Source organism: Lepeophtheirus salmonis, chromosome 7 (assembly GCF_016086655.4).
Source record: "Lepeophtheirus salmonis chromosome 7, UVic_Lsal_1.4, whole genome shotgun sequence".
Taxonomy (NCBI): domain Eukaryota; kingdom Metazoa; phylum Arthropoda; class Copepoda; order Siphonostomatoida; family Caligidae; genus Lepeophtheirus; species Lepeophtheirus salmonis.
The window spans coordinates 19,515,189-19,531,643 of record NC_052137.2 but is presented as its reverse complement, the minus strand read 5'-3'; the positions used below and the strand labels follow the sequence as shown (position 1 = coordinate 19,531,643).

The 16,455-nt window shown below is 31.0% G+C and overlaps 1 protein-coding gene across 2 annotated transcripts; it reads right to left on the bottom strand.

Moving 5' to 3' along the window:
* Positions 1–10,627: 10,627 nt before the first annotated feature.
* Positions 10,628–13,272, bottom strand: LOC121121375 (magnesium-dependent phosphatase 1). 2 transcript variants are annotated; one of them, XM_040716269.2, is made up of 4 exons: positions 13,172–13,272; positions 12,128–12,249; positions 11,707–12,050; positions 10,628–11,646 (listed from the first exon to the last, which is right to left on the bottom strand). In XM_040716269.2, the coding sequence occupies exons 3-4, from the start codon at positions 12,038–12,040 to the stop codon at positions 11,417–11,419; spliced, it is 564 nt and encodes a 187-aa protein (XP_040572203.1). In that variant the 5' UTR covers positions 12,041–12,050; positions 12,128–12,249; positions 13,172–13,272; the 3' UTR covers positions 10,628–11,416. The 2 variants fall into 2 exon arrangements, with proteins under 2 accessions (XP_040572203.1, XP_040572204.1); XM_040716270.2 differs by lacking the exons at positions 12,128–12,249; positions 13,172–13,272 and having other exon boundaries at positions 11,707–12,121.
* Between the last annotated feature and the right edge of the window lie 3,183 nt (positions 13,273–16,455).

Genomic DNA, 16,455 nt, shown 5'->3' with positions numbered 1-16,455 from the left:
AATAATCTATTTTAATTGTCTTATTCAAATTTTCTCAGGGTAAAATCAAATCAGGAGCTCTTTTATTCTTGATTGAGTAATTTAGGAGCCACATTTACAGGAGATTCAATGGTGCACTGATTAGCTATAGTCGATGGAACAGATAATTATTTGTTTGTCATTGCATCAATGACTATTAGATTCTTATGTTTGATTTTCTTGATTATTATGAGCATGACAATGCCTTTTGGGGATGTTGATTGAAGTACTATTTGCAATGGCTCTACCTCTAATTGCCCCTCTTTTATCAAATTTCCAATAGATTATATTGGAATAATACCCATGATTTAAGTGTATTTTTACACCTTTTTAAGTCTTAATAACCTCTATAATAATTTGAAGTCACAATACAGTAAACATGAAAACTCTAGTTAAATCTGAATTAAATCTGTTAACAAACAAAAAATGTTTCTAAAATTTACTAGAAATATTCTAAATGAATTAAATTATTTTTTTAAATGTATATATATAGATGAATTGGTTGCAATTTGTGATGCCCTCGGAGCTCCTTGTTTTTGCATTTCTTTTGCTCCATAAATTTTTCCTGTTTCAAGATATTGTCATGAATTTGATTTCTTATATGGTTGTTGTTGAAGATGTTACACGACTTGCTCACGTCAATATACGCAGGTTTTGATAGTTAATAATACCAAGAAATATCAAAAGTCTATGAGATATTTGAAGAAACATTGACGAGTCTCAACACTTTGAAGGCAAAGCTGATCGAGCACAGGAAGAAAGTTGAGATGTCGACTGTAGAAGAGCTAACCAAAGCATGAAAGGAGAACTTACTTGAAGTAAGCGAAGTAGAAGATTTGGAAGAGAGACTTATGATGGAAAATGTAAAAAATGTTGATTTGGAGTCTCAGAGAAGTTGTGATCATAACTTAAAAGAGCTGAAAATTAAGCTTGAAATAGAAAAAGATGAAGTTGGCAACTGAGACATTTGTGGAAGACATCTACAAGGATCTACACTAACAGATGAAGAAACGCCTATTGATGGAAATAATATAGAACTAATCAAAGAGAGAACAAAATCCAAATATGTACCACTGCTTGAAGATGGTACTGACGATAATATTAGAGCTAACGATAGTGATGGGCTTAGACTAGGAGAAGAAGCATCTATGAGTTTTTATTCAAATCATTCCTGTTTGGAAGAAGCATTTGTGAAAAATACAGAACTCCTAAATCATATGGTAAAGGAATGAGTAGAAACGAAAAGGGAATTAAAGTGTTCGGTGCTTCAAATAGCTGGATGTAAACCTGAAAAGTAGGATGGAGATACAAAAAATTATCATTTGTGGAAAACTTCGTTTTTAGAAACCTTAGAGGCAGCAAGTGTTACGATTGAAACGACAAAGCGAGCATTATTGATTCAGGCATTGCCTACTTCTTATCACAAGGAGGTAAGAGTAAGATCGACAATTAAAGAGGCATTTGATAAATTTGAATGTACAATAACTGAACAGAATGTACAAAGAGAAATAAGGGCATAGTTTCATAAAATAAGCGGAATTGAAGATGGAAACAGTGAACTAATGAAGAGTCTGGCATTACCTGTCGAGCACTTTCGAGATCGGAGGAGAAGAACTGGTTAAGCAGAATATGTTGATAAAAGTCTTTTGATAGAAGATGTTATAAGTCATAAATTACTTCAGAGATTATCCGAACTATTTATAACAATGAATAAAGGTTACAATGTAGATGAACTAGTCTTGTTTCTAAGGAAAGATGGTGTCCATGTAGGAAGAGAAGCGAGGTGAGAACTCAGCATCACTCACTATCGTCTATGTTCAATAAAGAAACCGTGAAGATGGAGTATGATTGTGGCTGTGGCAATAACGGTTATGACCTAACGAAATGTAAGAAATTTGTTATATTATCTGTAAAAGAACGTCAGAATATTATAGCTAAAAGAAGAGTTCGTTTTCGATGTCTGAAAGTTGGAGATAAAAGGTTTATGTGTCCCAATTTTGTAAATTGTAATATTTGTAACAGACACAACCATCCCACTCTCCTTCATATACCAATCAAAAGACATAATCAGATGGAAAACACGAATGTTAATACCCTACAGGGAAATAAAGTACGATTACCAGTGGTTATGACTGAAATTCAAGATCGGGATAGATAATGGAGATAAGTTCGGGAAGTTGATAGATTCTGGAAGTGATACAAGCCTTCTAAGAAAAGATTTAGTGTCTCAATTAGGTTTGAATGGAATACCTGGTAAGATTTGTTACGAGGTTGCTGGTGGGAAGTTAAATGAAGAAAAGACGAGGAAATATAATGTCACTGTTCGTTGTATGAACAGAAATCAAACAGAAAAGGCTTACAATCTGCGCTTGTTTTCTATAGGCAATACATGTGGGAAATCGCCAGAATTAGAAAAGGTTTTTTTATCAAATATCCATATTCAAAGAGTTTGTATGATAGAGTAGCTAAAGAAGGTGGAGTAATTGATGCACTCATTGGTGAAGATTTTAAATATCTTCTGGAAGAATTGGGCGAATAAAACGCAAATGCAATGAACCCTGTGCAATTAAGTATCCTCTAGGATGGGCTGTTGTTGCTAGAGTGAAGGAAGTGTCAACTAATTCTCTATTTTGTGTTAGAAGGAAAGTCAACGTTTTTAGAATATATGGTGTAATTGATGAAGACGTGGACAATTTTAGGAAAATAATGTGTCAGAGTAAAACCTACTAGATTGTGCAAAGTCTCCTTTCATCAAGAAGGTGAAGCAAGATATTAAATTAGTAAATCACACTACCATGGAAAAAGGGTTTTCCGACAAAGCTTCCAAATAATAGCGAGGAAGCTACAATGTGATGAAGTCACGTGAGAAACAACTGAAAAGGGATGGACATATGTAATTATTCAAGGATCAGATAGATGAATTAGAGGAGAATGAATTTATACTAGAAGTTAAACCGAAAGACAACGAAGAAGGTTTCTATTGAAATATCTGAGGAGTCCTAAAGACAACAAGTGAACCAACTCCTTTAAGAATTGTTTGTAACTCAGCAAAAGAAATTTGACCGGGATTCACTTATAATGATTGTTTCGAGAAGGGACCTCATTTGACGAATAGAGTATTTGAACTTCTCATATGATTTAGAAAAGACAATGTGGCTTTCCATGGTGACATTTCAAAAATGTTTAATAGTATTTTTGTTAAAGATGATAGAAAATATCAACACATTGTTTTAAAATAAAATAATGGTATTCCAGTGCATTAAGCTCAGGAGAATCATGTGTTGGGATTCCAGTTATTGGACATAATTGGGACGTGGAGTCGGATTATATACGACTAGGAGTAAGAGAATGACCAAATTTAATCAAAGTAAACAAGAGAACGATTTTGTCAGCTATTGCTCGAATATGGGATCCCCTAGGAATGGTTGCTCCTGTTTTGATTGAGTTGAGAATAGCTTGTCAATCGATGTGGCACAAGGAATAGATTGGGACACAGTTCTAGAAGAAAAAGAATGGAAGACAAAAATCAAATCACTGGAACTGTTGAAGGAAGTACAAATAATAAGATCATTACGTCGAAAAAATGTAGTAGGAAGACCTAAAACTCATGGATTTGCTGACGGAGGAAAATTTGTTTATGGAGGTTGTTTGTTTGTTCGATGGAGACTGGTAGACGGAAGTTTTGAAGTCAAGTTTATAGCGCCGAAGTCTTACATAACTCCTATTCGTATCAAAAGCATACCTAGAATTGAACTAAATGGATTATTGATCATGAAAAGACTGATGAAGTCTATCATAAACGCGTTACAATGGGAAATAGAAAAGGTTTATATGTGGAGTGATTCAAAGACGGCATTAAACTGGATTGGAAATGATAAAGACTCTTTTAAGGCTCATGTGCAAGCTCGTGTGTCAGAGATTCAAAAGACTTTTTCGCCAGAATTGTTTCATTTCGTTCCAGGAAAGCAAAACCCGGCGGATGTTCTCACAAAACATATAACCGTTAATGGCCTTAAAATTTGGCATCAAGGTCCGTCGTTCCCCTACAGTAAAAACTGGCCAGAAGATCCCCAAGATATCTATATTCATGTTCGTAACGATCCGGTGATCAAAGAGACTAAACGACTAGGAAGAAAATCTAATGGAAATATAGGAATAATTTGTATGGATTTTGAAGAAGATGATAGCCTTAAGACATTGGGAGTAAAGTTGGAAGATACACTTGTGTGGAAACATGTTCTTAATAAAGTAAATAAAGAGGATAGAAAATATGGGAGCAAAATAGAAGGTCGTTAGAGCCCTTCAAGGGAATGTGGATTTTAAGAATACAAAATTTAGAAGGTTATGTCCGGTCTAGGATACAATATACAAAGTTTATAGAGTGGGTTCGCGTCTGATTGGATGACAAAAGAACAAAAATCGGTTATGATTATTTCTGGATGTATAAAACAAAATGTACCGTACAACATCACCATGAGAAGGTCTATCACGGGGGATCAAGACGAACCCTTGCATCTATTTTACATAATGGGTGTGGATAATTGGAGTATCACGTATAGTATGGAAAGTTATAAATACTTGTATTGATAGTAGAATTTCAAATCGGCCCTCTATGGTTCAACAGATGGGGGCAATTACCTGGTATTCTTATGGCGAAAGAATAAAGCCCGTTTGAATGTACATCTGTGGATCTTTTTGGATCTTTGTCGGTGAAAGTCTCACAAGAAATAAAAGTGTAGAAGGACATGTAGTAATTTTCCCCTATTGAATCTCTCGGGCTATTCATTTAGAATTGACTGATGTGGTGGAGGAGAAGGATTGCCATCAGAAAAAGTTCTTTTCAGCGTTCCGGAGGTTTGTGACATTGAGGGGAGTACGAGCAGGAGAAATGTATTCCGATCAGGTAAAGAATTTAGTTGGAGCTCACAAAAAAATTAAGAAAATATGTGATAATTGGAGTGAGTCGATGAAAAATAAAACAGTACGAAATAAGGATTTGGAGTGGAAGTGGAACTGCCCTCTCGCTAGTCACATGAATGTAGCTGTAGAAAGTTTAATAAAAAGTATAAGAAAGGCTTCAAACGGAATTATGGATTATAAAAGCGTAATGTTAACCCCAGATGAATGGTCTACAATATTGTACAAAATAACTTATATGGTAAATTCGAGGCCATTATTTCCTATTAATTCAGCCAATCCTTCGGACAAAGCAGATTTCATTACACCGAACAGCCTCTTATACGGGGAAGGAATAATAGTGGACCAATTAGATGAAGCCGAATCTAGTTAACTTCGTAAGAGGTTCCAACTTATTAAAAGAAAAACTGATATGTTCTGGAAATTATGGATACGATATATGCCTCCTCAGTTAATGTTGAGGACAAAATGGTTCAATAAAAAACACAGAAAATATTAACAAAGGTGATTATGTCATGGAAAAAAGTCTAAAACCTGGTGGAGTATTGCCTAGAGGTGTCTGGAAAGCGGGCATTGACACAAAAACATATCCTGGAGAAGACGGCTTAGTTGTGAAAGTGAGGATCAGGACATCAACGGGAGAGTATGATCACCCTATTTCAAAATTACGTTTGTTATCTACAGGGAGGGAATTAGAAGAAGATAGTGTTCTTAAGAAAAAACTTGAAGAAGTACTCTCTGTTTAATTGCTATTTATTTGTGTGAATTTGTTTTATTGATATCAGTTTGGTTTTCAGTATTAATTTATATTAAGTGTAAGAACGTCGTCTTGTACTGACAAATCAAATGTAGATGATTTATCTGAGGAGGACTGGATCGACGTCACTCATTGTTTATTAACCTCTTGATACTTGTTTTTCTTTTTCTTACTTTTCAAATATATAAAATCATCAGTGTACTTAGTAAAGGAGGAGATGTGACTCCGCTAAAAGTTTTTAACAAATTTAATAAGATATAAATATATAATTAATGTTTGTTTTATTGTAACAGTTAACTAAGGAGTCAAATGGGACGAGTCCTAAAGATCACGGACCGTTCATTCTAATACGTGACCGGGAGTTTCGCCCTGGGAAGTTTCGCCCTCATACATATATTATAGCATAAATGGACATATAGTTTAAGGTCTTCCTTTACTTCAACTAGAAGTCCTTTGTAATGAATTATGAAATTATGTCATTTGAGTAATTCATATGAAATAATTGTTGTTTCTTATTGTAATGAATTATAACCGTTTGATATGTTCTATTTTAAAACTGATTAAAATTGAATTGAATGCACTCATTTTACATTACTGAATACATTACAAATGACTTCAATTACGGGGGAGACTAATTTTAAATATTAAATTATCTATAGTAGATACATTTATGCTATAATATATGTATGAGGGCGAAACTTCCCAGGGCGAAAGTACCTGGAACCGTTTTAACGCATGTAGCAAAAAAAGTTCATAAGACTGCATCAAAATGTTTCGATATCAATTATAATTATTAGTGTTGAGACTCTATCCAGCACCGAATTTTTTTTCGATTCGGCCTTAAGCAATTTTTCTAGACCAATTTAGACAAATTATTTTGGTCCAGACCGCGGTGTAAAACCGTGGACCGATTTTTTTCATTCTCACTTTGTAGACCAACTTTGATTCGGCCTCACTTTATGGAGCAATTTTTTTTTCGGTCTCAATTTATTGACTGATTTTTTTGGTTTTATATTATATGAGACACCTTTTTATCGAGATCAACTGTCTTTCATTTTTTTTTTCAAAAAAATCTCAAAAATACATGATAAGTTCTAGAAAAAATAATGTATAGATTTAAGAGAAGGTGAATAAAAATTAATCCAAGGAATCTCTGTTGAAACTTCGTATAACGTAATTGTACTTGAAAAACATATGATGTCATGTTATAAACAATTTATCTGTAAAATCGGTCTGGACCGAACTAACCTAATTTTTCCTTTGGACCGATATAGACCGAACCTTTCCTTTGAACCGATCTAGAACGAATTTTTAAATGAGACCGGTCTATACTGAGCTTTTTTGTTGGACCGAACTAATTCAATCCAACAAAAAATATAAGGGTCTCAGTCGGGTCTAGGATTACCAGACCAAAACCCCACACTAATAATTATGTTATGTTATAGTTATTTGGTTTATTCTTTAGTCTTAGCTACAATATAATTTAATTGAAAAAATTTGCAAAAACTATTAACATCCAAATAAGATCTTTTATTTAGCAAGATCTGTATTCAAGATAGCTAATATATAATTTAACTGAACTTTATTGCATAGTGTTATCATGGTTATGAATCAATTACATTATTATTGGAAAATCAATATCTATAATATAAAGCAATTAAATAATTAATGAAAATAATAAATTTTGTGTTCAGATTACCAACTAAAAAACCCCTTATCGCTTTCTTTTCTTGTTTTATACACCTTTTGTCATAATCTCAACATATCTGACGTCCCTTGGGAAGGGAAAGTGGGTAGACTTGAAAAAACTATCTTTAAAAATTAGAAAAGGAAAATCAATTTTTGTGTGAGCCTTTTTTTTTTTTTTTTTTTTTTCATAATTTAATTATTCTCTCTGAAGTAAACATTCTCGCCTATTTTTGACACCTATTGTATTAAAAAAGCCACAATAAAATTAATATATATATATGAATTTAATTTCAATTATAATATTTTTCCAGCACTTATGCTATTTTAAATATTGAATAATATTTCATACAATTTGAACGAAACATTAAACACGATTTGAAGATGATACCTTATTTTTGGAGGGCAGGCTCATCAGTTTAAATAATTATTTCAACAATTTTTTAGCCATTAAAGTTAAAAAACTATTTCATATATATCTACTTTGGTTTTGACTTGTAAATATATACTTTTTCCCCAAGAACCATTTTATGGGATTTCAAATATAATCCTGAAATGAAAGAGTTGCTTAAAATACCACGGGATGGTGATATAAAATTAAAACTACAACAAATACTATAGCTTTGTAATTGTAGAAAGCGCATTTGAGTTTACCAATAGGAATTTATCAACAAAAATGATGTGTTTTTAGACAACTGATTGCGTTATTTGAGCTTGTACTCTTCCAAATAATACTAGAACTCATAGTGTCAAACGTTATTAAGAATTAATGGAACGTTACAACTTCATTATTGGATTTTTTAAATACAGGTGGGATCTTACTTTTATTTTATACCTCCTCATAGAAATACTAACTGATAAAAAATTCCGACATCTTACCCCACACCACAAAAATATTGATTTCCTTTGAACCTATGTAGTTACTAGTTTGCTGTTACAACTTACAAGACGTTAAATACACGTGTAATATGAGGTTTTTTTAAAATAATCCAATAACTACTTGAGTATTCCCTTCCATTCAATAATCTAGCGTGGCTCGTATTGTTTACTTATTATAAAATCAATGTTTGTATTTTATTATCACGCCCTTCCAAACTATAAAAATGAGCCCTCAACTCCCGACTCTACATAAGTCAACATCTTTTCTATAAAGCAATTAGTGAAGAGAGTAAAAAAGGAACCCCAAAAATGACACGATTAATAGTTGAACGATTAAAATAATTATGTATCATTTTTTAAAAATCTATTCCACCCATGTTGCATTCGTAAATATAAATTAAAATGCTAAAAATCTTAACAACATGAGTTTAGGGTTTCAATAAGTATAATTTGTTATTCTTATTGTAGATACATTACATTTTTATCCTTGATTAAAGTGTAAATGAAATATTCATTACTTAATGCGAATTCAAGAATCAACAGTTTTAATGAGGTTGCCTGCATTATTTAAAATAATAACTACATTATATTTTTGTACTACCACGGCACCCTCAGTCAATGAGTTCTACTAATACTGGAGTGGACTAAAGCATTAAATTATTATGCTTAAAAATCAAATGGCAAAACCTAATTGACTTTGACATTGTTAATTTCTTTTTATTTCATTAGTATCATAGAATCTAATAGAAGTAACGTGTTATAATTAATATCTCTTCCACGAAGACAACATTTTTGAACTGGAATAAATAAGTTTTTTACTGAAAAAAATTGCGTATAGTTAGTGTTTCAACCTAAGAGTGCTACAAATATTATTTTTAAAATTTTTCTATAAGTCAATTACAAAAAATTACGAAAAATAGAGTTTAGATTGAACATTTTATCCGTTAATAATATTAGTAAGAAATAATACATTTAAATAATTAATTATAATTAAGTGTGGCCAATAATAAAGACATGTGTGGCACAATTTCATGCACACTTGCACTTTTAGGTGGCCAAACATTCCTCCTCATTCTTCCTTTCTTTGTTCGTCTCTTTCGAGAAATTTTTGCGTGCATCTTAGCACGAACTTGGCAATATTTTCAAATAAGTTTTATCTTAATTATTATTACGATAGGGTAGGGATATATTTGTTGTTTCTTTTTCAATCAGAACTTGCTGGATTTTGTTTATATTTTTAAATTCATTAAATTTTTGAGTTTTAATAAGGTTGTAAAATTGCTTATCGGCTGTAATGAATATATTTTAGAAGACTTACTTGATACATTGGCATAAAGAATGGTCAGTATGATCTTTTTGATCAAAGAGTTTTTTATATGGGCCAATATCACTAGTGTTCAAAATAACAAAACTAAAAGAGTCCCAACAAACAGATTGATATGTCTTAATTTGGTTTAAAATAAAGCCAGCAATATAATATAAAACATTAGTTTTTTGTTCAGAACAACACAGTATCTTCTTCTAGCTGAGAAGTTAGTTCTTGAAGAAAAGATGCATTCTCCGCTTCGTCTGATTTATTTCTTCCTTCATTTAAATAATCTAAGAAATCGATTAGATATTCGCCATCGTCATATTGATTATTGGAAGACCCATTTTCCTTCATGAACTGACTTAAAGCAATTATTTTAAAATTATTTTGAGCTTTTAGTGATGTTGTAGTTGGGCTCTTGTACTGAATAAAATTTCCACAGAATCTTGAGTAAATCTTCCAGTTAAAATGAATGAAAATCCTTCATCAATTCGATTGATGTCTTTTGGAAGATTAAACATATTCATAGGCGATAAGCCTGGATACTTTTTACTGTAAGTTGATTTATTATAATAATACACTGCACTACACGTTACCATCATGAAAAATATATTGCTGTAAATAAGTATTTGCTAATTATGATAAATAATTAAATTAAGGTCAGAAAGTACTTCATAAATTGCCTTCAATACCTTTAAAATAGACCTTCTGGCATTGACAATTTTAAGCCTTTCAGAAAAGAGAAAGAAAAAAACATTCTCTTCTTTTTTTGAGTGTCCATTCTATGCCTTGAATCAAGACCAGTCCTAGATTGACAAATTTTACTAGGACCGGACTGATATTACTACAGTCTTTTTATTTTTTCTGGCCGATGCAACACTACTTTGAAGCAAAACAGTTAATTAAATTCAATTAAAAATTGCTTAATATACGAATAAATCATGCACAAGACATTATCAAAATAAGTTCGAGTACATAATTGCATATAATCTGATTTAATATTTTCTGAGCATAATGAAAATTATTAGCGATAAAATGTAGATTCAGTGGAATAAAAAACATTTTCATAAATTTCAGGGTGTATAATATCACAGTTTACTTATGAAAAATGTAATTTTTAGCTAAAATTGTAAATTTAGGTACATATACTAATGTTTTTATTTTTTAAAACAAGTGGAACGTAGCATCAGTGTAAATTTTACCACTACCGAGAAGATTGCACAAAACATTAATTCGTTTTGTAGATAAGGGGGATACTTTGTAATGGATGTTAAAAAGGAATCAAATCGAATCTACAAAACCAATATTAATGGTATTGTTGTAAGCGTAACATTTATTTAGGGCTACATACTAATTTGGTAAAAAGATTCGATATCTCTAGTAACATAAAGAGATTCTAACTTTATGATATTAGAAAAAATTAGAGAGATTGAATATTCTATTTGGCTAATTCTTCAATATAAAGCATTAAGAAACGAGGGCCACCATTAAATACTAATTTAAGTAACAAATATTTTCCACAACGAATTTTTATTATAAAGGAACAAAATGGAAGGGCAAAACGTTGATTTTTAAGGGCGTATAATCCGTAAATTGTCTTAATTGGCAATGTCTGTTAATCTCAGCATGTCTTGTAAGAACAATTTTTTTTTTTAATCTTGGTGTACTAATACATAGGAATAGCAATTCTTTTGACTTATTCTGAATGATGAATACTATAAGAAGAGATCACTCAACAAAACTTTACACAGTATATTAGTAAATGAATGGTAAGAGGACAGATTTACAAAATATAGATAGTGGCCTTAGTTTGTAGATGCAAAAATCACCCAAAAATATGACTAAGTCTATTATTTCTTCCGCTTCTTTCGACCATTGACTATTTCACCCGAAGTTAAGGGATATTTACTTAACCCCTCATCAAAGAGTTTTTTAGTTAATCCATTTGGAGTATGAACGGCAGTAACTCCAATCTTTGATACATCATAACAATGTTGTACTTCATTATCAAAAAATATAATTTCCTCCAGATCAACGTCACAATGTTTGGCAATGGCTTTCAGATGTTTAGTTTTATTACCTGCAAGGATAGTAAAATAGTTTTCTATGAATACAAAGGTAGATGATAATATTGTCTAACCGTCGTAAATTTCCATATTATGAAAAACATCACTTAAATATAGTCCGTCCTCAATTTTAAACTTTTTGATAATTTCTCGAGCCCAAGAGGGTTCATTGCATCGACTTGCAACGTTGATTTGAGCATCTTTGTAGAGAGGATTTTGTTTCAATTCCTTCATTATTAACCTTGTATCTCCTAATAAATGGACAATGTTTCCTCCTTTGTCAACCATGGTTTCTCCATCATCTGTAGTCTTGAACGGAGCTCCACCACCTCCCCAGAGCTCATACATTTCCGGCTCCCAAACACAGCCATCTAAATCAAAGGCAAATACTTTGGGGCAGGCTGACATGTTGAACAATCTTAAATATTTTGCAATTAAATAACATATAGCGTGAAAAAGTGTATGAATAACTAATAAGGAGATTGAAATACTCACGAGAAGTAGTTTGTTTGTTGTTTCAACTGATGTTAAGGTCGAAATTTGACATGAATTACTATTTACTATAAAATATCTAGGAAAGATATCTTATTTTCATACTATACGTTATAGTCCATACTCTTGTAGGTATGCAAAAAAAAAAAGAAGGAGAACATCGATTCTATATACGTTTATGGATATAATACTCTAGACTAATATTATTTGCCTAGTAACTTTGAACAACTAAAACTAAATCATTTATGAGTATTTTTCAAATTTCTTAAATAGTGGATGTACACCATTATCTTAATATTAGTCATATTTTTATAATAAAAACTCATCAGTACAGTGAAAAAATCAAAAGTATATTAAGAATAAGGGGATATTTTGTACTAAACATAATTCTCATGTGAAAAACATAGACATACAATTAAATCTTTATTTTTTATTTATCTTGAATAAAGAGCTCAATGTAATTATCTTACTATTAGAACCGAAGATGAAGCATTGAATAAGCCTAAGTTGGCTTTTGATTTAAACCATTATCTCAATGAGATAAAAAAATAAAATAACGGAGAACTCATAAATAGGGAATGATAATTTAGAAGAATATAATTGATGGTTTATTATTTTCTTAATGAATACTATAACAATCGTATTATTTTATTGTTACATTTTAACAATTGTTGTCAATAAAACAACTTATAATTAATAAGTATAGCAAACATTTATTAATTAATTTATTTTTGAGGACTTAGCGAGAGTAATATTCGAATATGGGGACTTACAATTTAATTGTTTAGAAGAAGATTACAGACTCAATACGTTTGAGAATTACAATGACATCAAGATATTTCAATAGAAGTCTACAGAAGTTAATAGGTTCTTATTTATTTTTAAAAACTCATTATTACTTAACAGTTCAGATCAACTATTTATATGTAATTGCAGAAAAGAATATGCTTGGCAGATCAAAATATCAAGAAAAGAGAAGCAAATTATCTATACGAGTTTATAATAATTTCCAATGATCAAAGATACTTAGTATGTATTTCTATTAACCTTGGTAGTTATAAAGAAATCAGAAGTGAGGTTGAAGTGCCCAGGTTATATAATTATCCTTATAGAACGTATATTAAATGAATTTGATATTCCTAGGAACGGGAGGATAGATGGATACGGATCTATATATCCGATTGCTCCGTAGTTGAGATTCATTCACATGACCATGAATGAAATGTCTTTCCACGCAGTTCCAACTCCACATCTCTCTCACCTACCTCCTGCTGACTGCTGTGTAATGGACTTCAAAGTCGTCCGTACTAAGGTCTATAGGTTTTGTAAGTCAAAAAGAAGTTTGAAGTTCCTTTTACATAACCCTAGAATAAATGGATGATCAACGATCTTTATCTACAAAACCTCCAAGGCTAACCTTTTATATATATTAGTTCACGGAATTATGTTTAGCATTCCATGATTAGTTCAACAAAGGTTGTTGTATGTTACCGTTATGATGCTTTAGATTACTAATAATGGCATTAATTACTTATTTGTGACTCGTAAAAAGTAAAGGAATATATTTTTCAACTGCAGCCAGTCTTCAAGAGTTCTTATTACTTCCCCAAATTACGAGGCGGAGAAATATCTACTTCATGGTCATGATATGGGATTCAAAATGTCAAAATTTGCTCCAAGATAGCAAGTGTGTTTCCTTAGGTGTATCTCCCTTTCCTTGAGGAATGACTTTTATGAGGTAAATATGAAAAACACCATATTGTATTTTATACGCCAATCCATGTATAATAATATGTAATTAAAAAGATATTATATAAAAATAAAACATTGAATCCTTATATATTTCTATTTTTCTAAAAGCTCGCCATTTTTGCTAGGAAATCGATGAAAGGAAACTTCTTTATACTCATTAATATCTTTTCCAGCTTTACAAAATGAAACTTCGCAAGTAAGATTTACTTAATAAAAAAAAAATACCGAAATACCGGTCGCCAGATTAGGGTCTTAGGGGCCAGAGGAATTTATAATATGGTATCCTATTCATCGAAGCTACGGGTTTGGTTATATTTTTATTAATCTAATAGTATTTTAATTAATTTTTTAAGCCCAAAGTATTCCAATGAAAGAATTCGAGCTCACTCCCGTGTTTAAGAATTATAAATAAAATTGATTCTATATTCTTTCATCAATCTTTCTATGTAGGATTACTGAAGAGTTGACCTACCAAGTTGTTCTAGGTTTTTATTTGTAGAAAAAGTTGAACTTCTAAGGTTTCGTTGACCTATATAGTTTACACTCATCCATAATGAATGAGATTACAATTGTTTATTATTCTAGTTGAATAAAAGTTTATATTCTTTTACCGTCAATATGTCAAAAAACAGAGGTTTGTAAGAATTTGAATGCCTCACAGGCTCCACTAATAAACAAATTCAAAATTTAAGAATTATTTATTAGAAAACTTATTTTATAAAATATAAATACTCAATTTATAATTAAATAAGAAATCAGCAATTCCCGAAAAAAAGATAAATCATTTGGTCTGCACGAAGTGCAATTTAATTAATCATATCATACCTAATAAAAAATATGTAATTTATAAGAATTCAGAAAGTAACGTAACTTTATTTTTATAAGCACACAACCTTGTAAAATTTAATTTTATACTCAAATTCATTTCTTCTCACGTTTTGTTGACTCAAGAAATAATTGAATCTTTCGAATCGACTCAATATTTTTTTGAGTCTTTTCGATGGGATAAGAACGTTCAAATAATCAAATCTACCATTTTGATCGAATTTAGTAGGGTTTTTTTGGTCCTTAATATGGAACTTAAAATAGGACACGTCCCTGTAAAGTCCAGTTTATTCCCGTCTTGTTTCTGCTATCGGTCCTTGTAAAACGTCCCAAGCTTAAAAGTGTCCTCTATAGACATTATTTTCACCAGTATTATTGTAAAGTACCTCTGTTAACTAATTAATTTAGAATTGTACAACTTTAACTATATTTAAAACATCTTAATGTGTTTTTCATTTATCAAACATTGTTCAAAAGACAGATTTTGCGTCTGATTCGGACAAATCAACAATTAAAATTTAGTGCAGGATCGTACGGGACTTCAAAACTTTGTGACCTATTATTTAGTACTTTGCTTCATCACACGATATCATATCTATATTTCCGCTATGGGTGACATTTTTACCTCTGCTAACGATGTATGTTAGTCACCAGGATTACGGCAAAAGTTGCAGATCGATTTTGATCTACATTGGTATGAATATAATACATGGTCACAGTAGGAGGCCATTAAATTTTGAGAGGTCAAGTTAGTACTAAGCCAAAAGAATATATAATCTACAATAACTTTGGAACATATTAAGGTACAGAGCTCAAATTCGTCTCATTATGTAGGTTTAATAAAGATGCTTTATATAGCAAAAAAATGAAGGTCAAGAGTGAAGGTCAAAGTCATACAGAAGGTCAAACACGCATAATTGACCATCACTTTTAAACAAACTGAGATACAGAGCTGAAATCATCTCATTGTGGTCCCCAATACATATAAATATATAACACCTATGAAAGTATGAATGCCATAGATATTAAATTTCGCTAAATTCAACATCCCACATTTTTTACTTTGACATAGAGAAGATATAGTATTTCATACCCTACAGAGTGTCCATTCTTGTCATAATTTTTATATCTTGTTTGAAGCATTTTAATTAGAAAATTCAAGTAATGAGTGGGATACCAAAATTAATATAGCTATATATGACTGTGTTAAGTACATTACTATTTCACAATTGAAATACTATTATAATTTTAGTTTCACGAATTTATATATAATGATTGAAATAGAAGCTTTATCTAGAATGAAAGCTGTAAAGTAAAGTTGTGTAAATAACTCATCTAATTTGATCATAACTCCTTTTAAACTTCGCCGATTCATCTGAAAATTTGTATATTATACATTTAATTACTTATATGTCATAATGCACATCTAATTTTGATGAAAGAACCTTTTTTTTAAACATAAGTTTTTATGGGTGGAAATTAATATAATATAAGGGGGTGATTAATTTGTTTATTTGTGGGATATATCACAAATATCAATGATTACATTTATTCCGATTTGAATGTAGTACTTATATTAACATCATTCACATTTTTCCAATTTGAATTTTCAGGCAAATTTTATTCCAATATTGCCAAATAAAACACTGGAAGCTATTGTTGTCATCAAATGCCGTTCTATTTTTTAAAATTTTCTCAACAAGATTAACCACAGATTCAAGTTTGAAGAATTACCAGGCCAACTAAATACATTA

What these genes read in the sequence shown, in the direction of transcription:
- LOC121121375 (XM_040716269.2), bottom strand. Translation starts at nt 12,040, where the DNA reads ATGTCAGCCTGCCCCAAAGTATTTGCCTTTGATTTAGATGGCTGTGTT. An exon ending in TAATATGGAAATTTACGACG is followed by an intron (nt 11,647 to 11,706) that starts GTTAGACAATAT and finishes CTATCCTTGCAG; the next exon opens with GTAATAAAACTAAACATCTG.